The sequence below is a fragment of the Pochonia chlamydosporia genome, chromosome 4 (assembly GCF_001653235.2).
Source record: "Pochonia chlamydosporia 170 chromosome 4, whole genome shotgun sequence".
In the NCBI taxonomy this organism is placed as follows: Eukaryota; Fungi; Ascomycota; class Sordariomycetes; order Hypocreales; family Clavicipitaceae; genus Pochonia; species Pochonia chlamydosporia.
In genome coordinates, this window is record NC_035793.1 from 1,238,820 (window position 1) to 1,262,306 (window position 23,487).

At 49.1% G+C, this 23,487-nt stretch overlaps 10 protein-coding genes and 2 non-coding genes across 12 annotated transcripts; 8 read left to right on the forward strand and 4 right to left on the reverse strand.

The window, feature by feature from the left end:
• Window positions 1–1,802: 1,802 nt before the first annotated feature.
• VFPPC_07789 (alpha beta-hydrolase protein) lies at window positions 1,803–3,584 on the forward strand (the record flags this gene model as incomplete). The annotated part of the gene is made up of 2 exons (XM_018286597.1): window positions 1,803–2,027; window positions 2,208–3,584. 2 exons carry the CDS (start codon window positions 1,803–1,805, stop codon window positions 3,582–3,584), a joined length of 1,602 nt encoding a protein of 533 aa, XP_018143294.1.
• Window positions 3,585–4,117: 533 nt separating this feature from the next.
• VFPPC_07790 (heterokaryon incompatibility) lies at window positions 4,118–6,155 on the forward strand (the record flags this gene model as incomplete). Its single annotated transcript, XM_018286598.1, has 2 exons — window positions 4,118–4,541; window positions 4,600–6,155. 2 exons carry the CDS (start codon window positions 4,118–4,120, stop codon window positions 6,153–6,155), a joined length of 1,980 nt encoding a protein of 659 aa, XP_018143295.1.
• A 637-nt stretch (window positions 6,156–6,792) lies between these two features.
• Window positions 6,793–8,483, forward strand: VFPPC_07791 (betaine aldehyde dehydrogenase; the record flags this gene model as incomplete). Its single annotated transcript, XM_018286599.1, has 3 exons — window positions 6,793–6,851; window positions 6,930–6,971; window positions 7,031–8,483. 3 exons carry the CDS (start codon window positions 6,793–6,795, stop codon window positions 8,481–8,483), a joined length of 1,554 nt encoding a protein of 517 aa, XP_018143296.1.
• Window positions 8,484–10,107: 1,624 nt separating this feature from the next.
• On the reverse strand, window positions 10,108–10,449 carry VFPPC_07792 (hypothetical protein; the record flags this gene model as incomplete). The annotated part of the gene is made up of 1 exon (XM_018286600.1): window positions 10,108–10,449. The coding sequence occupies one exon, from the start codon at window positions 10,447–10,449 to the stop codon at window positions 10,108–10,110; it is 342 nt and encodes a 113-aa protein (XP_018143297.1).
• A 264-nt stretch (window positions 10,450–10,713) lies between these two features.
• On the forward strand, window positions 10,714–10,902 carry VFPPC_15994 (hypothetical protein; the record flags this gene model as incomplete). Its single annotated transcript, XM_018293747.1, has 1 exon — window positions 10,714–10,902. One exon carries the CDS (start codon window positions 10,714–10,716, stop codon window positions 10,900–10,902), a length of 189 nt encoding a protein of 62 aa, XP_018143298.1.
• Window positions 10,903–11,142: 240 nt separating this feature from the next.
• VFPPC_17292 lies at window positions 11,143–11,247 on the reverse strand. The gene has a single exon. It is a non-coding gene; the product is annotated as a tRNA-Ile (tRNA).
• A 1,819-nt stretch (window positions 11,248–13,066) lies between these two features.
• On the reverse strand, window positions 13,067–13,949 carry VFPPC_15995 (hypothetical protein; the record flags this gene model as incomplete). The annotated part of the gene is made up of 3 exons (XM_018293748.1): window positions 13,067–13,280; window positions 13,342–13,686; window positions 13,747–13,949. The coding sequence occupies 3 exons, from the start codon at window positions 13,947–13,949 to the stop codon at window positions 13,067–13,069; spliced, it is 762 nt and encodes a 253-aa protein (XP_018143299.1).
• Window positions 13,950–15,106: 1,157 nt separating this feature from the next.
• VFPPC_07794 (hypothetical protein) lies at window positions 15,107–16,100 on the forward strand (the record flags this gene model as incomplete). The annotated part of the gene is made up of 2 exons (XM_018286601.1): window positions 15,107–15,883; window positions 15,933–16,100. The coding sequence occupies 2 exons, from the start codon at window positions 15,107–15,109 to the stop codon at window positions 16,098–16,100; spliced, it is 945 nt and encodes a 314-aa protein (XP_018143300.1).
• An 822-nt stretch (window positions 16,101–16,922) lies between these two features.
• On the forward strand, window positions 16,923–18,111 carry VFPPC_14309 (short chain dehydrogenase; the record flags this gene model as incomplete). The annotated part of the gene is made up of 7 exons (XM_018292078.1): window positions 16,923–16,993; window positions 17,058–17,136; window positions 17,190–17,584; window positions 17,643–17,700; window positions 17,763–17,815; window positions 17,869–17,991; window positions 18,051–18,111. 7 exons carry the CDS (start codon window positions 16,923–16,925, stop codon window positions 18,109–18,111), a joined length of 840 nt encoding a protein of 279 aa, XP_018143301.1.
• Window positions 18,112–18,305: 194 nt separating this feature from the next.
• Window positions 18,306–19,587, reverse strand: VFPPC_07795 (hydroxyisocaproate dehydrogenase; the record flags this gene model as incomplete). Its single annotated transcript, XM_018286602.1, has 5 exons — window positions 18,306–18,410; window positions 18,470–19,083; window positions 19,143–19,257; window positions 19,312–19,410; window positions 19,486–19,587. The coding sequence occupies 5 exons, from the start codon at window positions 19,585–19,587 to the stop codon at window positions 18,306–18,308; spliced, it is 1,035 nt and encodes a 344-aa protein (XP_018143302.1).
• Window positions 19,588–20,398: 811 nt separating this feature from the next.
• Window positions 20,399–22,827, forward strand: VFPPC_07796 (C6 transcription factor; the record flags this gene model as incomplete). The annotated part of the gene is made up of 6 exons (XM_018286603.1): window positions 20,399–21,003; window positions 21,068–21,504; window positions 21,559–21,818; window positions 21,869–21,923; window positions 21,976–22,289; window positions 22,345–22,827. The coding sequence occupies 6 exons, from the start codon at window positions 20,399–20,401 to the stop codon at window positions 22,825–22,827; spliced, it is 2,154 nt and encodes a 717-aa protein (XP_018143303.1).
• Window positions 22,828–23,236: 409 nt separating this feature from the next.
• VFPPC_17277 lies at window positions 23,237–23,323 on the forward strand. Its single transcript has one exon. It is a non-coding gene; the product is annotated as a tRNA-Tyr (tRNA).
• Window positions 23,324–23,487: the final 164 nt, after the last annotated feature.

Below are 23,487 nucleotides of genomic sequence, written 5' to 3' on the forward strand. Positions count from 1 at the left end.
TCCACTGAGATTGCGGCGTTTAGACTTTGTGGCGTCCAGCTTTTACGGCTGTGATCCAGCTTGGAGGTGAACAACGTGGACAACACTGGAGGCTCTTGTCGGTCTCTAATTTTAACGGAGTAGAGATTTCAAGAAATGGCTTGACTGTTGATGCCATGGCCAAGTCCGGAAGACCGTTTCCTATTTTCTGCTCGCAAACATGCTTGGCTTGAATAGAGCCCATTTTGGTCGATCAACCTCGATCGGTCAAGCCATGGTGGTGGCTTCAGGTGGGAATAAGCAACCACCATCCCACCACGTAATAATAGCCGTGACGGACTGGGGTCGTGGTTAAGCGTATCTCGCCATGTCCCTGTAAGGAAGTTGCCAGCAACCATCATCCCGGCAGAATCAAGACAGGCTTGGCAGCCGAATTTGCCCGTTTCCCTAGATGTCATTTTGACCGAGAAGATAACCGAAACTGCATTACCATCTTTCCCCTCACCTTCGGTCAAAAACTGTCTTCATTCACTTCCCCTGCCCGCTCGGGACACGAGAGTCCCCGCGACACAATCGCGAATTTAGCACCACGTGTGGGTAATTAACTCTTAGAGACATAGGGTCCAGCTCTCAGTACCATAACGGAATATTGCTGCCGAGGACACGTACTCGGCACTCTTTGGACCGTCGTGTCTTTCACTACCTCCGTCTAGTACTGCCCTTGTCTCAAAGGTCCTCACTCTTGTCCATCTAATTCGTCCCTAAATTAGTCAACTCACACCAGAGACCACGGCTAGACCCTTCTTCTGTCTTGGCCCAAAAAAAGATGAATCTCCTCGATTTTGGTGCCCCAATTTATTTTCTCAAAACTCGCGGGTACACAGCATCTTGTGAGAAGAGATCAAAGTGCGCCTCCATCTTGGCTCACAGGCCTCAAGTGCTTCATGCTCGGCAGTCAAAATTGCCTCTTTGGGATGTAGCCCGGGCCCTTGGATGGATTCCCGGGACCGCCATGGACATTCCGGTGGCGTCTGGGCTGTTATGTGTTGCGTGGGAAAAAGGTTGGGGGAGCTGGGGCTGGGTGTGGGCTATTCTGTCTGAACGAACGAGCCTGTGAGCCCTTTTTGGTTGTCTTGCTCGTCCCTCTCCAAGATTATTCCTCTATTCTGCTCTTCTGTATATCTCGTGCGAAAACAAAACGGAAGAGAAGTGCATTTGGACTTTTAGGCTACAAGATTAACCTTGATCACCCAACACACATACCGCGTCTTGATCGTATTTATCCCAACTACTGGTTAGTGTTCGCGGAGGACCTGATGGTCCTTCTTGTCATCGTCCAGGGGTTAGCTAGTTGATGGTGGTGGTGGTTCTTTTTGCCGGTGGTGGCGTTGCGCCAGTGCCGAAAGCCAGCTTTTGTCCACCAAAGTTGGGTCGTCTGGTCAGACCTAAACCCGCGATTCGTGATGTTAGGTCCGTGAGCTCAAAGTATTGCAGTAGCGGCATCGGCCAACAAATTTCCCTTGCGCACACCCCATCTTGGATGATGTACCCCAGGTTTCCTGGCGTTTTGGCGAACTGAACCCCATCCAAGTACACCCCATGACGCTGGGCCGGGGCTAGAACATGATGTAGCTGACATGATGGGAGAGTTGGATCGAGGTATATCAGGAGGCGCTCCTCTTGCCTCGTTCTACTTTTCTGGTACTTTCTGTTCTTGGATTGATGCTTGCTTATTCTGGTTTCCTTCCCCTATTGTACTACAAAAGGAATCCATACTTCGCTCGGACATGATTTCTTGAGCTTGCATCCTAAAGTCAGTCACAATGCGTTTGCAACACATTTTCTCGGCGACACTGCTGGTGTCAACGACGTCAGCAAACTTATCTGAGCAAGTCGACCTTTCATACAGCACATACAAGGGTGTTGCGCTATCCAACGGTGTAACACAATGGCTTGGAATGAGATATGCAGCCCCTCCTGTGGGCAAGTTGAGATTTATGCCACCGCAAGATCCTCCACGGACATATGGTGTTCAGATGGCAGATACGGTACGTGCAACTTGCCTTGTTTAACAAACCAAGACGATGTGGCCTTTCTACATTTCCAAGTCAATCTTGTTTTCCATGCCAGACGCTTGACATGCTCAAAGGTTGCGAGGCGGAGCAAAGCATTGCTGTTTCTCTGATATTGTTTTAGAAGTCCTGACTCCTGATACTAACATTTTGAAGCACGGGTATTACTGTCTCGCGACTGGTCACTCACCAACAGAAAACACCACATCAGAAGATTGCCTCTTTGTGGACGTGCAAGCTCCGTCCAACGCGAAGCCAGGATCACTACCCGTCTTTCTGTACATCCAAGGAGGTGGCTTCAACCTCAATTCCAATGCCAACATCAACGCCTCCGGCCTGATAGAAGCCAGCGGCCACAACATTGTAGTCGTCAGCTTCAACTACCGCGTCGGACCCTACGGTTTTCTCACTGACGGTAAAGACATCAAGCCCAACAATGGCCTCCGCGATCAAGAAAAGGTCATGCAATGGGTGCAAAAGTACATTTCAAAATTCGGCGGCAACCCCAAGCACGTTACACTGGGCGGCTCATCCGCCGGCGCTGAGAGTGTCATAATTCATCTCACTGCGAGGAATGGCACCAACAAGGGATACTTCCATGCTGTGGCTGCGGAATCACCGTCATTCGCTACCACCTTGACCATCCCAGAGTCACAATACTTGTACCGCCATTTTGCGACTAGACTCGGCTGCGTGGGTTCCGACAGCTTGGCCTGTCTGCGCAACAAGACTGCTCGGGAGTTGCAGGAGCAGAACTTCAACATCCCTCTGCCGCTGGCAGCCAACCCGCCTAATTACATGTATGTACCTTGCATTGACGGCGAGTATCTACCGGATTATACGTACCGCCTGATTCAAAATGGCCAATTCATCAAGGTTCCCTCGATTTTTGGGGACGACACAAATGGCGGGACCAAGTTTGCACCCAGAAACACGTCGACGCTTGCTGAGAGCAATACCTACATGCTGGACAACTACCCGTTCCTGACGCTTGACCTCATGGAAGAGATGAACAAGATGTATCCTAACCCGAATACGACGTGTCCAAATCCAGGCTGCTACTGGAGACAAGCCAGCAATACGTACCAAGAGGTGCGGTACATGTGTCCCGCATTAGCAATGACATCTGCGCTTGTCAAGGCGGGCATCAAGAACTCGTTTGCTTACAGGTGGAATGTCGAAGACCCAGAGCAAATGGCGCAAGGCCTCGGCGTTCCTCATACATCAGAGTTCGATGCCATTTTGGGGCCAGACTACGCTTCGAGTCCGCCGGCGAGCTACCAAAAGGGGGGAATCAACTACCCAGCATCACCGGTGATTCAGAAATACTGGACAAATTTTATTCAGCATCATGATCCAAATGAGGGTGGTGACTCTGATGTGAAAGTTGCAAAATGGACGCCTTGGTCGAGTAGGGCGCAAGATCGCGTTGTCTTCCAGACGGGCGGGAAGACTGAGATGGAGCCTTTTGGAGATGCGCTGAATAAGCGTTGCGCGTTTTGGGCCAAGTATGGTGTGAAGTTGCGGACGTAGCAGAGATTTTGGGAGACTTTTATGGCGTTTTGTTTTCTTTGTAATAGTTTCGGTTGGTTGGTACGATGTTGTGGTATACAAATGGCATTGAGTGTATATATTCATTGCGGATGCAGTGTTTCCGCATGTTTAGTATATGAACTATTATTAACTTTTACGTATTTACATGAGTTAACACTATACTGGGTTCACCATTCCTGAAACAGTTGAACTTGTTACTTGAGTGCATATCTTGGCCCAACCATTATTGCTTTGTCCAATTCTCACATGACACTACACTTCATGGGTAAGGCCAACTTCCAACCGCTTACCGATATTTCCCCCGCAGATATTTTGCCGCTTTGACAACTTGTTGGTTTCCGCTGTTCGTAAGAGGTTGTCTGATGAGGCACGATTTCGTGCGGGGCAGCCATATAACAGAAGCCGTGCCAGTCTTCATCTCGACCGCCTCTTAATTGCTTTCTTGATACATTATCGTCTGGTCCTGCACCGGCCAGAACGTCCCAAAATTGCTCGTAGATTCTGCTGTCATAATGCCTCTCTGCGACATCTGCAAGGCGATCCCGTTTGAGCATCTCCCGCCGTTCCCCGAGGAAGAATACATCAGAACTTTGACTGGGCTGAAGTATGTACACACACTCATACGAAACAAGGTCGACGACGGTACTTCATCAAGTGTTAGACATCATGCCAACATTGAGGGTTTGCGAAAGGCAGCCGCAGAAGGTTGTGAGCTCTGTCTTTTGATTCTAGGCGAAGCAAATGCCATATTGGCTGAACTCGAGGGCCTTGAAGGCATGATGAAGGAGTTTTCTGACCACCCGCCCAACTTTAACATGTGGTTGACGAAACGCCCTGATGACTGGCAAGGCTTTTGGGTCTTGTCAGAATGCACTCCCAGCGTCAGGGTGGGAGACACTGTCCCCGTTGCCGCGTTTGGCTTCGCTGTGGAAGAAGGTATGTCTGAATCTTTGCCTACTGCCCAAACTCGTCCCTGGGTGCTAATGTTTTAAAGATGATGCCCTCGCTGGTACATTTCGGGGACGTCCTGTAGAACAAAATCCTGACACGCACGTCATCCAACACCTGGTTAGATGGAACGCTGAGTGCGAACAAGATCATGAATGTTGCCACGGTACCGGCCGCATGCCGAGTCATTTGATAGACGTGCAGGCCGTTACGTCTAGTGATACTGTGAGACTGGTCGAATCGGACGCAAAGGCTCGGCAAAGGTACACAGCCCTCACTTATGCATCTGAATCCGGTATCGTGGGCTACTGGGAGGATAACACCCTGCCTGAGGACGGCAGCATACGCGTTGCCAGCCTTCCCAAGCTGTTTCAGGACGCCGTACTTGTGACTCGCACCTTGGGTGTTCAGTACATCTGGATCGACTCGCTATGCATTCCTGGCAATTCGCGAGAGTGGGCGAGGGACTCTGAGCAAGCAGGTTCTGTCTACGCAAATGCGTATCTAACCATCTCGGCTACGGGGTCAGAAAACGTGAGTGACGGCCTGTTATTCCCACGACCACTGCGAACATATGTCCAAATTCCCTATAAAACGAGCGACGAAATCACTGGAACTGTATTCGTCTCCACGCTGCCGCTTGAGAAGGAGGTGATTTACTCACGGTATATAGAGATGATGGAGGAGCCCATATCCAGAGGAGTATGGTCATTTCAGGAACGTGTGCTCTCGCCGCGGACTGTGCACTTTGCCAGCGATCAGATGTACTTTGAGTGCCTGAGCCACTTCGTTTCAGAGGATGGCCTACTTGAACGTTTGCGCTATCATACTACAGTGGAAAAATTACCTGATGGAGCAGGCCATTACCGTAGCAGAGACAACTCCCTTTCACGCTGGTTTTCTATACTGCAGGACTACTGGCGACGCCAACCAAGCACCCCTATGGACAAGCTCCCAGCCCTCTCCAACGTGGCAAGGGCCTTTCAGCACATGCTGGATGACGAGTACGTCGTAGGATACTGGAATAAGTCTCTTATAGAGTCGTTGTGCTGGCAATCCCTGCATTGTAAACCGGCAGGCGAGAGCAGTACTCCATCTTGGTCCTTGGCGTCCGTCAACGGCAGACTATGCGTGGGATTCAGAGGCAAATCAAGCCACTCTATAGCAACTATCGTCAGTGTCCAGGTGAGCTTAATGGATGAAGCAAAGCCGTTCGGCAGAGTTACCACAGCCTCAATAGAGCTTGAGGCTCCGTTAGTACCACTCAGGCTATCGGAGAAATTAGGACCAACTGGGCACATGTCTCTACGGACCGTCAACGGGGATGGAGGCGACTTCTATGCCGGCTTCGACACGATTGACAGGCACTACGCGGTGTCTGCCGAAAGCTTGCGGAATATAGAGCTTTTCGCTCTGGTTCTGGCGGAGACTCACAAGGAAGAGTGCTCAGCTGGAAACTGCAGCAGGGAAGGCAGCCATCGCGGCCTCATTGTCACGCCGGTTGACGCCTCAGGAGACAGGGTCAAGCGCCTTGGCTTCATTATAACTCATTTTGGGCACCGGGAGCTGTCGAACTCGCGCAAAACGGTCACCTTGGTCTAGATATTGCGGAAGTCGGCTCACCAGCACGACCTTAAATTTTCTTCGTCGCTCGATGGACTAAACTTTTGAAAACATAACAAGAGAATACGAATCAGAGGCCCTAGGTCTGCTTTCTACACGCTTAAAGAGTATCGGAGGAGCCCCTGCCGTCATATAAGATTGATACAAACACGAAAGCTACTGATCCATCCTTGTGAAAGCCTTCATGTTTTGCCTCTAGCCCTTCCTTCCAGAGCCAGCCATTGCCAGCGTAACAAGTCTGCTGGAATCTGAGAAGTGGCAGAGATCCGCGACCGATTGAGAGCCGTACATATGTACTCACATTGGCGGACTGCGAAGCGTTCTGGCTCCTAGGCGTTAGCGGTGTAGGAGTTCCGTTGACAGTACGCAGTAGAGCAGGTAGTTCCAATGGTAAAAGCCACATGTGCAATCATCAGAAGTTGGTGCCTTCGGCACGATTGGCTCGGGCAAAAGCCGATCATCAGACGCCAGACTTTCTTCCCGCTTTGTGGCTTGATATCCGCTTCTCCCCGCATTTTATCTTTGACCTACCACAGTTGACCTCATCCCATCACATCCGGCAAGTTGTGCAGCAGACAATACTGAAAATACTTCAGTTCATGTTAAATCTAGCACAATGACTGACCGGTATCATCTCTGGGTCAACGGTCGAGAAGTGGATGGGCGTGGTGAGCCGTATGAATATTTCCCGTCTTTGATCAAAATGCCCCAAGGCTAATAGTGATCATTGTGCTAACTCTCATTGTATCACAGCATATCGGTTGAGGACCCTGCCACGGGCGAAATTATAGCGAAGTATGTTTCTCACGCCTTAATTTTGCAACAGTAGCTAATAATAGCATTGGATAATTTAGATGCGACTCTGCCAACGAACAAGATGTAGACGATGCTGTTCGCACTGCTCATGAAGTGTTCACGTCAGGGGTTTGGTCAAAGGCATCACGGCACGATCGCGCACGTGTGCTCGAAGCAATCGCAGAGAACATGTCCCGAGAACTCCCGGAACTGATTCAATTAGAAGTGAAGCAAACTGGCCGTGCGATTCGCGAGATGAGTGCACAGATACCATCCTTGCTTCGCTGGTTCAAGTACTATGCCAGTTTGCTTCTTACCGAAGAACTTCCCGTTCTGCCCACCATGGGCAAACTACATAACTGGCTTGAGAGAGTCCCTTTGGGTGTCGTGGTTCAAATCACTCCCTTCAACCACCCTATGCTCATTGCGGTGAAGAAGCTTGCGCCTGCGCTTGCTGCTGGGAACAGTGTCGTAATGAAGCCCAGCGAACTGACGCCCATCACCAGCCTGCTTCTAGGGCGAATATTCAAAACTGCAGGTCTCCCTGATGGTGTTGTCAACATCTTGCCAGGGTTCGGTGTGGTTACCGGCAAAGCTCTCGTCAGCCACCCTCTCGTGAGAAAAGTAGACGTTACTGGTGGCACGACGGCTGGGCGAGCCATCGGGTCTATAGTCGGAGGCAATCTTGCCCGCTATACCGCAGAGCTTGGGGGGAAGGCTCCTTTGGTCGTGTTTGAACAAGCGAATATTGATTCAGCGGTGAATGGAATCGCATTTGCATCGTTTATTGCGACGGGTCAGACTTGCGTTGCTGCGACGCGAATCATTGTTCAGAACAGTGTCATGCCCACCCTGCTTGAGAAGTTGCAACGAAAGTGCGACTACATTCGGCGCAATATGGGGTCACCTTTCAATCAAAAGTCTACCATGGGTCCTCTTATTTCTTCTCGGCAGTTAGACAACGTTGAGTCACTGGTCAGTGACTGCGTCAACCAGGGCACAGGTCAAATCTTATGGGGTGGTCAGAGGATGACTGGAACTTCTGAGCTGGATGACATCGATTTTGCAAAGGGATACTTTTACCCTCCTACTGTTATTGTATCTGCTTCTGGAAAAGATATAACCGACGCCAGGATATGGCGTGAAGAAGCCTTCGGACCTGTCATTGTGGTTGTTGGATTCGACACCGAGGACCAGGGCGTACGTCTTGCCAATGACAGTGAATTCGGACTTGGGGCCGCGTTATGGACACAAGACCTCAGTCAGGCTTTCCGAGTTTCCAAGCAAATAGACTCCGGGATTGTCTGGGTCAATACGCATCATCGAAATGACCCCAGTAGTCCTTGGGGTGGTGCATCTAGTTCAAGTGGAGTTGGCAGTGAAAACGGTATCGATGCCTATCATGCTTACACGACAACAAAGAGCATTGTTATGAACTTTGCTTCACCTGAGGAGACGCTGGCCCAGGATGATTGGTTTAAAGAAGGCGCAAGTATGGTTCGATATGGGTAGTATGGTCTTACACGCAGTGAAATGCCACCATTTCTGCCACCGATGGGCCAGCTCGTGTGAGAACTACGTGTGATGCATCGACACACCGAATTTGACAACACGGTATGACAGGTCGAGTTAATTTGATCTGAGAAATCTGCAGGTTACATTTAGATGGCCAAAATTAGTCATGAATGCCAAATTCGAATGCGGCAAATGAGTCGGGCAGAAAGCCGAGTTACCGTAAACCCCACCAAACATGAACCCACCACCATCATCTGTTGGACTTGATCTCGACTTCAACTCAGACAACATCAGCTTGCTACATGAACCTGATAAAATCCATGTCATGCAACAAGTTTTAATAGCCGGGAATTGTCCAAATAAAACTTCAACCAGCCACAATGGTACCCTACCCCCCGGCGTTTGTTGTCATCGACGATCTCGTAAAGGATCTCTTCGGATGCTCCCCAACCTTAGAGCTGCTTCATCAAAACAACGATTACCCATTCGCACATGAAGCAGGTGTTTTCATCCCAGAAGACAACGCACTGTTCATCACAAGCAACCAGTTCACAGACCCCAAGACACGCAAACGTCGTATCCAAATCACCCGCGTCCTTCTGCCCTGTGATGGAAGCCAAGTTCACTGCGAGGAAATTCACCCAGAGCACGTACCAATGGCCAATGGGGGCGTGAATTACAAAGATGGTGTGCTATTCTGTGCTCAAGGCACCCAAGATGAACCGGGAGGTCTCGCATTCATGGAATCTAAGCCGCTGTACAATTCCCGCCTGGTACTGAGTTCCTTCTACGGTCGGCAATTCAACTCAGTAAACGACGTGGTCATACACTCAGACGGCTCGATTTGGTTCACCGATCCTATTTACGGATTCGAACAGGGGATTCGACCAAAGCCACGATTACCGTGCCAAGTCTATCGATTCGACCCTGATCGCAACTCGGTTCGTGCCGTGGCCGATGGGTTCGGGCGTCCAAACGGTATCTGCTTTAGCCCGGATGAAAAAACAGTGTATATTACCGATACGGACTGGGTTCATGGCGATGGAACTACGGATGACTTTCGTGCCTCTCACATGTAAGTAACGTCTATTTTTGTTGATTCTAATTGTATGACTAACATCAACAGCTATGCTTTCGACATGGTCAACTACGCGGGCCAGCCGTTCCTGACCAACAGACGGCTATTCGCTATGGCAGACACAGGCATTCCCGACGGCATAAAATGTGATGTCCATGGGAATGTATACAGCGGTTGTGGCGACGGGATCAATATCTGGTCCGCAGGCGGCGTGTTGCTGGGGAAGATTGTCGTGGATGGCGGTGCTGCCAACTTTTGTTTTGGCCGTGATGGCGCAATGTACATTTTGAATGAGCATCGACTGTGGCGGGCACAGCTTGCCTCTTCTACAAAGGGCGCATTACTGGGAATTTAGGTCATAAGTTTGTTCAGGCTGCATTCGTCAACTATGCTACCTCTGTCTGCTCTTCATAACTGGTCTATGTTTATGTACAGGCCCTGCATTTCAAAAACGACTCTTGCGAACATGAACAATTCTTCCACCTAACGGTCCCCAGATGATTCGCCGGCTCAAAACCCAGAAAATTAGCTCGTTACCAAGATTCAACTGCCCTTCGTCCTGCCCGGTTTCTCCGTCTTCATGCGCCTGATCACAGATTCGTACTGAACAGGTCGGTGAGGGTTCTTCTCCTTCTGCATCCTAAGCATGTCTTGAAAAGCACGTTTCAGTTGGTCCACGAAGCTTCTCATTTCTGGAACCGACAGACTGTTCCTCGCCGCCTCTTTTTCCACGACACGGCATATCGTGTCTTGAAGTTCGTTGGGAAGTGTTGAATCCGTGGCTCCCTCCCACCGGTTGGAAACGTCGTCCAGCAGCACATTAAGCTGTGGTCTGACCTTGTCGTAGGTGAGGGTAAATGCCACGAGTATCTTGTCTCTCTCCATGGTGGAATGATGCTGCTCGCTGAGGACGGTTGTGAGTTGCGTAGTGGATGTGTTGATTTGCTGAAAACGGAGTGGGTGACTTTGACGAGCTGGTTGAGCTTTCAAAAATATATGACTCTGGGTACGGGGGAAATGTGGTAGTTAAATACGTTTTTGAGATGTTCATGGAATTCAAGACTTGGTATTGAACTACAGGATGCAGATCAGGTGCGCGTGGAAACGGAACTTTTCATTTCTCATCCAGAGCGAAACAAGTTGTGAGCTATGAGTTTCAGGCTGCCATCACAGGACAAATCCGTGCACCTTATCAATGAATACGTTACCTTGATGTCAGTTCACTTTTCAGCCGTCTTCGGTTCATGCCGACTCCAGCATGGGGAGCAGCCACGTGGTTCCGTCAAGAGACACAATGATGAAGGCAACTGTGAGGAATTTACACACGATGTTGAATGAGACGGTAAAAATTCGCATTCAAAATTCATCCGTCTAATTGTCAGATGTTAATAACACCTGTGTGGTTGACTTGCACCACTCACAGATGACCATGCATGAGGTGATTCACACATCGTGTTGCGGCAGTCCCATGTACATGCATTCCACGAAACAAAAAAATAAATAAAATACAATCGTCAATGATGAATATGAAGTGAGCAGCAAAAATGCAAATAACAGCAATAGGCTCATGCAAAAATATGTTCCCGCGGGGGGTCGAACCCCGGACCTTGACATTTCTACCATAAAACCAAAGACGGGCCTTAGCTTATAAGAGTCACGCGGTAACCACTCCGCTACGGGAACGACGTCACACGTCCCAAAATTGTCTTAATGTTTCTTAAGAACCCCATGGCCCGATGACTAATGGCAAACCACACCATGTCTGTGCGTTTTACGGAAGTGGTCTCGATTTCGCGAGACGTCTGATCGCGTTTTAGCCGGTAATAGCTTCGACGCTATTGACAAGGCATGATCATGTCCCTACGGGTTTGACTTTGCAGTGCCTCCCCGCAATCCGTCCAGACATTGAAGTTGGTCCAGCGCGGTGGTGACTCGCGAAACATGAATCAAGCTTACAACCATGGCCAACATTCTCATAAACCCATTGATATTTGATATATCTGTTTGCTTCTTCTGAGTCTTGTTCCCATCTGGTCCTGTTTGACACCTTGGTCCGAAAGGTGATCCATCCACCCATACTCTTCGTTGGTCAAATCGCAGCAGGCAATGCAACGCAATGTAATGCAGAATGACTGCATTCTCAATTTCGACATCTCAGGCAGCAACCACATTTTCAATACTACCCATTGCGATTGAAATGTCAAAGCGGCTTAGTCTGATGTCCAATGCAGCAACGTGCTGTTGTAGAGACGCAGTTGGGTTGATGCACGAGTTGTCGAACCAAGTCAAAGCGCAAAACCAGAGCTAGCTGGGTTGGCAAACATTTGGACCAGGGTTGCGATGAAACCCATCACCACCACTACAAAAGCAGTCTATGTCCCTCACCTTGTCTCCTTCCTATCTGTCTGGGTTCCGCTTCTGAACCTTGTATTATCATCAAGTCTCAATTTGCCTTCAGCTCGCACAAACTCACCAGAACGTCGTCTCGGCCATCATGAAGACCACCATCTTCGTCACAACTCTCTTTATCGGTCTCGGCCTGGCGCTTCCCGCCGTTGAACCACGATGTACTAGCCCTAGCGCCAAGGGTCGACCTTGCTACGCGACTATCATTGATGTTCCTGGGATTGAAGATGAATAGATCAAACCACATTTGGCAAGGTAAGTCTGTCAGGATTCCTACGTTTGCACTTGCAAAACTAAAATACAAGGTCAGCGGTCAACTACGGGTTTCATAGGATGCCATTTATGGGTCGCAATAGATCTCTGCAAGCAACATTGGCAACTTGGTGCTGTACGTTTAGCCTCGGGATTGGAAGATCATGGGTCGGCAATGTTTGGTCAGTATAACAAGTTGATGGAACATGTAATTCTTAGCAATGAAGACTGCCTGCAACAACTCACGTATCACAAGCGGTGTGATTGCCTGCTCTGAATCATGTAAGTTGGCACGCATAGGATCCAATTGCCTCAAGCTTTGATCATGGTCAATTCATCTTACCAACACACTCCGCAACAGGCAGTGCCATGAATTTATTTCCCGCAGCAAACAACAACCACAGTGCCCAGCTCATAAGCCTTCCGATGTAAAAATACCATTTCTATTTGTACCTCTTGAACACCTGGTTTCCTTGCTTAAAAATGGCGACACCGAACACTCAATGCTTGCCCACGATCTGGCCCAATGCATGTGAACCCGACGTCGCACCACCGCTCGACTCGAAACTTGAAAAAAGACATTCAGCTGCTGCAATCGAAATACCAGTTGTAACACCACAGGTTGCAGCTCGGGTAACTCGGTGAAGTGACGAGCTACCACCCCCCCTCCAAAAGCCAAACATATCCAATTTGCGTCCGGAAGAGGTAAACCCATCCGAACAACACCCTCACAGCGTTCAATTGCCTTCTAAATTGCTGATCTATGTTTCTCTGGCGCTTTGACAAGAATTGGTTAACAATCCGATACCCAAAGCTACAACCGACTTCGATATAATTGTGTCAGTCAATTCGCCTTCTGTTTCTTAGCCAGAGCTTCCCTTATCATCTTCTGCTCCGTCCTACGAAAAACAAAAGGATACATAAGCTCCGGAATGACGGTTAGTATCAGCAGAGCAATACTAGGCCAGGACACAACATAGCCCCAGTTCTGAGGCACATTCACATAGCGCCAAAAGAACACAGCCATAGCACTAAGGACACCGGGGAATCGCATGACCCTGTGAATGTCAGCCTTGCTTTCAATCTTGTCAAATTGCGCTTCGGATAACCGCTACTCACCACATCTCCAGTGACTGGCCCTTTGTGTCTCCGTATAGCCATAGGCAAGTCACTGCGCACCATCCAATCGGCATCTCCAGCAGCCAACCTGTCCAATACGCTGTGACTTGCTCCCCATCATCTGGGAAATACACGCCCAATATGTAGAAAATGGCGACCAAACTGCAGGTAGAGAAGGTAAAGCGTATGCCGACCTTGAGGCGCTTCTCCGGCGGACAGGCATACTTGAAAGCAATGTAGATGAACCTCAAGTCGAACAGGAACCAAACGAGACAGCCAAAAAGCTGAAGCTTACCGCGGGCCATGATAAACGGATAGTACAGTTCATAGGCGAGGTTGCCGAATCTGAGACATGTTCAAGTGAGCCAAGCGAGTAGTCATATGCTGATGGTGAAATGCACATACAATAAGTCGATCGGCCCCGCTAGGAATCTGTCGCGTTTGGTGCGAATCGAGTAAAATATGTAGCAGAAGACATAGAGAAGAGCGCATAGGATTATCAAAAAGTCCTGGACGAAAAGATAACTCTGAGGCGGATTGAGGGCCAGATCCAGCTCATGAACCATGAGGTGGTTCACTTCGAACAACTTGGCCCACTCGAACGGCATGGTGCGGAATAGTGGGTTGGTCTATACTTTCGATTAATTAATCTTTCTTCGTATGCAAGTGTCGTCGCAATAATTGCCGAGCTACACAGTGACTGGCAAACTAGATGATACAACTTGTGTCGTTCATTGCCGGGTGGCTGGGAATTGAGCCGGGAGAACCGGAGGGTTCGGGTGTCAGCGAGATTCACTCATCCAGCCCGAAGCTTACATATCAACTGATGTCTAGTCTAGTCTAGTCTAGTTCGTCCACTCGCGGGGAAAGCCTTTGCCATGGTTTGACATGGACAGAGCTGACAACAAAACATGCATCCTTAGAGTGGGTCTGGGGTGATCTGTTCCTCCAGATGTCGTCTTCTCATTTCGAGGTGGCTGCATAGGCCACGAGGTTTCGCAGATTATTGGGGTTTTCATCATTTTTGTTAGTAGTTGATAGTTGACATGTAACAAGGGAAAGGCGCACGGCTGTACCACTGACCTGGTCCAGCCCCATATTCACCATGTGCGGAGGGTATCATGGTTCAAATATTGAGTAACATTGGAGGGCCTGAGCTGCCGGCAAAGTGAGATGTGATGTTCAAAGTTGGCATATTTCAGATAACATGCAGACAATACTGGCGGTTATTCCGGTACTTGTAAATCTGAAACTTCACTTGCCCCTCATGCACTCTGTGTTTTGCTTTGGTCATGGAAATAGTTCAATGTCAACTACCTAGGGAGTTGGTTTACAATTTTGGTCCAAGCGGCTTGCGATTGTTCTGGCGCCACCAGACAGTTTAATGCTGATATTCAAGAGTTTACTCTTTAAAGAATACATAAACTACAGTGGGAGATGAAACATATTTAAACAACATTGAAGGAGAGGTATCGCATGTCGCGCTATGTGCCAAGGCATATTGAGCTTTATTAGTGTACATTTGGACATGTCTAAATACCTTTGAGTGCAGACGGTATATTAGATCAACGAATACCCGGGAAGTTCAAGGGAATGTTTAGTGGCAGCCCCAGCGCCTCATGCGCCATAGTAAACAGTGAACATAGAATATTGAACAGTGAACTAAATACCTTGTCCTTATTTAAGTAGCAGAACTCTCCTCCCCATGGACGGTCAAACCATCGTCCTTTCATCATTTCATCACCAATATCCAAACTGCCTCATAATGGCAGAGACGCAGCACCAACCCGTGCAGGGCTATTCTCGTACTAGTTCTGCACCCCCCGAACATCAAGACCAAATATATGTACCCTCAACGCGTCCCACCACTGCGGAAGAAACCTCAGACGAAGAACCCGTATCCGTAACACGGGCAAGGGACTTGGTTATTCTGCTTGATTTCCTCAAAGATCAAAGAGACCCCGATGACTGCATGAGTTGGGTTGAACTTTCGGTACATCGAGATATATATATATCCGAGCGAGAAATCATCGAGCAATCATTCAGTCAGCATGATTACGACCCGAACCGTGGTTTGCTTACTCTCCGGTGGCCACCGAATTTCCATGGGCTTTTCGCGCCCGAAATAGCTTACGAACTGCACCGTCAACTTCGCCAAATAGGCAAGCAAAAGAATAACCCCGGTATGTTTGCTTCCAAACTCATGTTGGGAGGCTCAGCAACTGTTCAGCTCGCTGAGGGTGATTCTAAATCATTCCAACCCATTCGGCGTGATCCGGACGCACAACATCTCCACCCAAGATCCCGGTACCCAGGTGTCGTGATAGAGGTGTCCTATTCCCAAGACGGTAAAGACCTAAGGAAGCTTGCCGAGGATTATATCCTCTATTCCAAGGGGGATATTAAAGCCGTTGTCGGCGTTGACGTCAACCACACAGAGAAAGAGTCTACAGTTTCACTTTGGCGTGCGAAATGGACAAGTGTGGAAAATGACGTTATTGGAGAACCGAAACTAGAGTCTAGAGAAGTTATTTCATATGAGGTATGTAGAAGCAGTTGGTATTGTGGGTAATGGAGGCTAACCATGAAAGACGTTTCGATCCGTTGATGGACGCGCACAAAATGCGGGAAAATACCTGGAGCTTGCACTCCGCGACTTTACTCCTCGGGCGTTGTCTGCTTCACACGAGTCAGTACCAGTATCCATATCTTACAGAAGGCTCTTTGATATGCTCCAGGCAGCCGAGGCCGTGGGATGAAACAAAGGGGCTCAAATCAACAAGAGTCACAAGTAAACGGAGATTGTCATTCAGCTCTGTGGAATAGCTTGGAACATGGTAAGGCACTGGGTAATATGTACATAAATCTCGCCCACTCCCCCTCTCGCCCACAAATAAATATAAGATAAGATCAATTGCTACTATACAGTCAAGTCTGTGGTCAAAACTACGTAGATATATCCAAGTATACTCTACTACAGCTCAACGTGCCTCAGCATACAACACGATATGTGATGTTGTTTAACTATTTTTGACCCCCACTATAGATCTAAGATTTGCTGGAACCGGTGTCAATACTTATTTAAACATCAATATAAATATATCTAGTCCAGTTTGGGCGCATGTGGCCTGTCGGGAGGTAGTTCCACATGCATCAATTGATGAAAAGATCCATGTCTCTTTCCTCCAAGTCAAGTGGGCTGGCTGGTCCTTTGGGGACTAGACCACATTGACATCGCGGTCAAACGCCGCAGCAAATGCCGTCGGCTACAAGCAGCAATTGGCCCCGGAATATGCTTGAGATTTTCTGGCAAAATGCACTATGGCAATGCAGTAACAGTTAATTGCCGATATTTTACATGCATCCATTTTAGTAAATGTAGCTGATATTCGCAACTCTGACACCCCTTGGGTCAAGCTCATTTACCGAATAAGCTGCAAACCAAGCCGTGGTCAAGCATCTGTTGCCACAGTGATCGAAGTCAAGTCAGTGGTGGCCATCACAGACAGGCACCGCCATCTTCTTTACATATACATACATGTATTCTGCTGTATCTTGGCTGCACACTTCTCACCGCCGCCATGACCACTCTTCGCCTTCAAGATGTCAACAATGACCTCCAAGGCCGGCTGGCCTTAGTCACAGGATCGAGGTTTGTCAAAGCAATCTACCTAAACCTACCATGAACAAACTAATGAGATTTGACGGTCTTTCAGTGGTGGCATCGGCTTAGCTTGTGCTAAGGCATTAGCCGCAGAAGGCTGTGACATAATTCTGCATTACTCCTCCAGTCATGTACGCTTGCTCGAACAAATGACTGAAGCGGACGCACGACTGACTGCAAACAGGAAAAGGCAGAGTCACTCGCTTCCGACTTACGGAAGACCTACCCGTCGCAATTGTTCGTCACCGCCCAAGCCGACCTGACAGATCGTGAAGCGACTCGAAACCTCGTATCGAAAATTCTCTCCAACCCTGTCGTCTCCGAGAAGCACAATGTGATATCAATCTTAGTGGCAAATGCCGGACTTGGGCGCCGTATTAGGGACGTGAAAAACATTGAAGAAGAAGACTGGGATGAAATGATGGAAATTAATATCCGAAGCCAGTTCGTCGTCACCAAGACTTGTGTGGAGGGTATGCGAGCACAGAACTGGGGAAGAGTCATTTTTGTGGGCAGCATTGCGAGTCGCGGAAGCGGTTTAAACGGTTGTCATTATGCGGCTTCCAAAGGAGCTTTATCGTGAGTGTTGATCAGGACAGTGCTCCGTAACATTTTGTCATGGTCTGACTGTTTATAGCTCCATGGCCCTCAACTTGGCTACTCTGCTTGCACCAGAGGGAGTCACTGTTAATGTGGTAAGCAGTTGATGTGCATAGCTAAATCTCTCTCGTTGAGCGGTTACTGAAGTTTGATGCAGGTATCGCCAGCCATGATTGGGTCGACAGGCATGATTCCGGCCCCAAAGGCACAGTGGGTTTGGTAGCTCTCATGAGGCGCTTGCCATCACTAACAGAGTGTTCCAGGACATGGTCATCGGATTGCGACGTAGAGGCGCTGATGTGGTCGGATCTCGGTCTCGCAATCGCAAGTGGCGTGCCGGTACATCGACTTGGAGTTCCAGAAGAAGTTGGCAATGTGGTTGCAATGTAAGCACAAAGAGAAACTTCGGACCAGAAATATGCACGAGACTAATTCACGGATGTAGGTTTGCCAAGACTGGGTACATGACGGGCCAGGACATACTGCTCACAGGTGGTTTAAAATAGAAGAGTGACTGCACTATTGGAGACTGAGATCTTGTACTTCGAGTGCCAAATATAAAAGTATATCAGACGACTACTGTACACTATTTCCAGTTCGTTTCACCTCGTTACATCAGGTCCTGTCGAATGCGACATCTATGTCTAAGTCCCAATGAAAATGCCCTTAAGATGCCAATCCATATTTTATATTCACTCTTCTATACTTTGGCCATGACGGGCTTCTGCTCGGACACTTGTGTGAGCAGCTTTCCTTGAGTCACCGCACTCTTGACATTATCGATGACGAGAATCTCCATCTCTTTCTGTAACGATAATCTGTCAGCAAACAACCGTTTGTCAAATTGAAAGGGCAAACACTGACCTGTGTATCAATGGTGGCGGTACCAATATGAGGCAGCAAGACAGCCCCAGGATGCTTGATCAGCTTTTGGTTGATTTCTGGCTCCTTCTCATACACATCAAGTCCGACGCTCCAAACTTTTCCAGATTCAAGACTATCAGCCAGGGCTGATTCGTCAATGATAGCGCCTCTCGCAGTGTTAACAATGACGACTCCATCCTTCATCTGGCTAAGCTCATGGGCTCCAATCAATCCCTGGGTAGCCGGTCCGAGCGGCAGATGGACTGAGATAACATCACTGGTTCGGAGGAGCTCCTCGAAGCTAACATACGCTGGGACTTGGCCAGCGATGAACTGCTTGTCCAAATCAGGCACGGGATTTCGGTTATGGTATTGCAACTTGAATCCAAGGGCTGCCGCTCGCTGGGCCGTGGCAGTTCCAATACCACCCATTCCAAGAACTCCCAGCGTCAAGTGGTGAGGATCACGGCCAAGGGGGCTGGCACCTCGCCATTTACCCTCGCGGAGAGCTTGTTGGGGGATCCAAGCGCGACGCAGAGCACCGAGCATCAAGAAAATTGCCGTGTTTGCGGTGGCGGCATCGACGGCCTTGGGGGTGTTGGAGACGGAAATATCTGCAGAATGAAGTGTAAGTAGCTGACTCGTCGTGAACTTTGAAGCTGTTGATGCGTACTTCTGTCTGTGCAGGGCTGGACATCGATTTGGTCATACCCGGCGCCATTGTGAGAGATGAACTTGACTGAAGCGGGAAGGTGAGAAACCAGTTCGGCATCAAATCGGCCTGTGATCTACAGCTCTTTGTTAGCAATTGAGGCTTTTCGGACAAACGTCACAGAGCCTACCTTGACGGAGTCGTATGTTCTGGAAATTGCGACAACATTGCTGTACTTGCCATTGTCGCAGTCTCGAATGAACTCTTCTCGAGTGCCGGAAGTGACTTGCTAAATATTAAGGAATTATATCAGCAACTGTGTTTTCAACTGTGGGAATATTGCCGGTTGAGTAGGTATGCATACCTGGACGTCAGCGACTTCGGAGAGCTTCTCGAATTCTGCTTTTGCGTGGTGAACGATGCCAAGCATCAAGACGCCGGGCTTTGGTGCTGGTGGGCCGGCCATGTTGTTCGATTGTAAGGGAACTGTATTCTTGTGTCAAAATTCCGAGGCTCCTGTGTATGCATTCAAGTCAAAATCGCGAGTGTCCAAATTCAGATTCTGAAAATAAACGAGAAGAAACTGAACGAAGAGTGACAGATTTGGCGAAACGAGAATGGTGGGATGGCGGGATCATCATAGCATCTGCAAGGGTGGGGGTTCCAGTCCGGGTCAGAGTTGCGCATTTGCCGGTCGAATGTCACCCGAACTGCACGGGTGCGACACCGAGTTCTCCGTAGGGGCAGCATTTGGTAGTGAATGTTTGCTGTGTTTGCTTGCCAATATGGCGGCTAATGTTTGGACTAGGTTGGACCAGCTCCTTGGCAAACGGAGCAATCAAGAGCCACGCGAGCATGCAGACACAAATCCGCCACCACAACCACACATTCTGCAGTGGATCAATTCATCGCCGGCTATTGACCTCAACTCCACACCGCGGCCAGTTCCCCGCAACTTCAGCAGTCCAACTCATGACACCATCATGTCACGGCATTTGAGCCAACTTAAAGACTCCATCGCCCTTTGATATCCTCTCCCTTAGCCGATGAATTCGCTTCCGACGCAGACGCCGACAGCAGGCATGGCACGATCAAAGGCCAAACGGGTCTCTCGTGCATGTTTATCGTGCCGCATGCGCAAGACACGATGTGACCTGTGAGCAAATCACCCCCGAAACACAATTTTACCCCGTTTTGTTGATGAAAGGGGTGACGCTGCGGCCCCGTGGTTGTGGCATCGCTTACTGACGCTTATTGGGACCAGTGATTCGGAAGGCATGTCCGGTTTGCCCCCATGCCGTCGATGTGTTGAACAACAGTTGGAATGCGTTCTCGCAAAGTCGAGACGCGGAGGGCGCAGAATCAAAGGAGTGCGCAACTCTGCCATTCAGCCGCCCAGGCGGGACAGTGACCTTGGCCCTCCCTCGGAGTCCGGTGGCCCTGCCAGTTCTACACATGATGACGATGAGAGTGAGTACCATAGCAGGCAAGGCAGTCAACCTCGCTCTGGACAACAATCAGGTGCACCTGATGCAGTACAAGGATGGCCTTCCTCTCCACATCATACCGGCAACTGGCGGGCAGATAGTCCCGATGCCGGATCCACACAGGAAATGGCAGATTCAAGGACCAGTTCAGATGGATTAGAAGGCCATATCGCCACTACTGATCTTTTGAATCCGTCTGATGCTCTTGACCTACTTGCCCAAGTTGCCGACTTGGATCCAGGCAGGCAGCGGAACGCATCGACCGGCCAAGCTGGCGCCAACAACAGACATGTTGACGGAATGCACCATACTGTCGGTAGATCAGCTGCCAGCTATTATCCCCCACTGGATGATGGCATTTTGACACCTTCAGATGCATCATATCTCGTGAAGAAGTATGTAGCATCTCAAAGCATACTGACTATGCATCTATCCCGTGCTAACTCACTTTGGCTACAGATATCATGAAAAGTTTCATCCTTTCTTCCCCGTTGCTCATGCCAACATATTCGAAGAAGGCCCCATCACCGAATGGGCTGAGAAAGAGCCTCACCTTTTGACGGCCATCCTTACTGTAGCTTCCAAAGATGACCCGTCCTGGTACAGAGTCTACGATGCTTGTTCTCGCCATATCGAAAGCTTCATGTCAAACCTGATTTACGCAGGTTCGAGTTCCATAGGATCGGTTGAGGCTCTTCTGATCCTTGCTGAATGGGCACCTCAGCGCCCTCAGGAGAATTCTTCTATTGGTTGCGGCCAAGAAGATCACGGTGCTTGGATGATAGTTGGCCTAGCTATCAGGCTTGGCTACTTGCAAAGACTGGAGCAGACTGCTCTTCTACCAGATGATGGAAAGCCATCTCTTGAAATGAGTAGAAAGCGTGTCGTTTGGGCAGGTAAGTGACCAATATCATCTACTTCCCGTGAGATAGAAACTGACATACGTTTAGCTTGCTACATGAGCGATCGGCAAGTCTCAATTCGCCTAGGCAAAGGCTTTTGGTCGCGAGGGCCGGGTCCGGCACTTCATTTACGAGCTGCAGACTTTCCAACGTTACACGCACAGGAGCTTGGTCCTGATAACATGGGGCTGCTATTTCAAGCACACCTTGAACTCACGCAGCTGATCAGCAATGCTCATGACATATTGTACTCGTCAACAAGTCATAGGAAGCAGCTCTACATAGGTGGAGAATATGTCAGATATATTGTGAGTAGCTACTGCAATTGGAAAACAGAGCCTTGCTGACACACATACAGGACGACTTTGCGTCTATGGTGCGAAAGTGGAAATTGTCATGGGCTAATCATAGCTGTAGGCTCTCCCTCCTACGGTCTGTCGTTGAATCCGTACTAACACTGAATAGTTACACCGCCAGTAAAGGCTTCTTTGGTCCTGTCCTTTGAATTTTTGCGTCTATACATCAACGCATTCGCTTTTCAAGCAAACCTGAACCGTGCGGCCGCTCGAAACGCTCAGGTTGGACCCGGAAAGGCTGCCGGACCTCTGTTCTCTAATGTTGCAGGAAAGCCAGATGCGCGTTTCATATATGAATCCATCGACGCAGCAAATTCACTGCTCAGCATTCTCAACAGCTTCATAGACCCTGTCGCTGGGCTGAAATGCATGCCTTTGAAGTATTGCCTCTATGTCATATATGCCGCCGTGTTTTTATTCAAGGTGAGTTCTCTGTGATGTGGCAAGGCATGAATCCACCTACTGATATTCATTGCAGGCCAGATTAGCTGGAGCAATTAGCAGCGAGGGCGATCGTGGCGTCCGGCATGCCATTCACGGCACCATAACGCAATTACAGAAAACATCCAGCAATCCACAAAGTCTCGGCAGGAGATATGCGACGTCGCTGCGACTCCTTTGGAGAAAATCGTCTGCGAAGCAAACGAGTAAGCCCGCAGCCCGGAGTGATCCGGTAGCCGAACCACCAGTGCCAACAGTGGATCAAATGGAAGGGCAAGAGAATGTCATGCCAACACCACCAAGTAAGCCGACGATGGACATGGATCCGTTGAGCGGATTCTCGTGGAGGGACTTGGACTCGTTGGGGCAATTTATTGCCAGCAACACGACGATGAATATGACTGATGGGATGCTTGCGGGTGCGGATTTCGATTGGGAGCACAGCTCCGGTGGCCTTGATGATCTTGCGATGCGTCCTCAGTTTGATACAATGTGGGCGGGACATGACATAATTTTCTAGCGAATGCACATGGGGGCATGGAGTTCAAATGCTGGGTCTTGTGGTATTTTTAGGGTGGCTTTTGATTTGGGCATTATTTTATTCAATTAGGGATCTGGGCCTTGAGTATGGTATAATTCCACTCGATGAGTTTTATCCGTCCTCCAAGTGACGCTCTGGTGCGTTTCACAAACATTGTCAAGCACCAGACTTGCAGAAGTAGCCCCAACCCAGCGATCGGCAAATGCCCAAGACAGCCGCTACAGATTCCATGGCCCACAAATGTCTCGTCTGGCCTCATGGCTGCGGATTAGATTTGCCCCGCACAAGACATGGTTAAAGAGGTGGGCGATGCACATAACCTTTATATACCTCATTAACACAATATGCTCCAACACCAACACCCAGTGGAGCTTAAGCACCACTACTTCTCCGGGTAGTCTAGTTGGTTTATGGCGTCTGACTGTAATTGCTTCAGTTTATCAGAATGTCGCGTGTTCGAATCACGCCCTGGAGACTCTCTTTTTGCATTTTCTGCTATTTATCTTCATGCATGGAAGTGTGTGTATGGTGTCTATTTTGCACCTTAATTTTCTTTTCTTTTTCTTTTTTTTGGTCGCTGTTTCAAGCTGATGCGCTGTTTTGGATGTTGTAATTTCCTCGTGGCACAAACCCACAGTA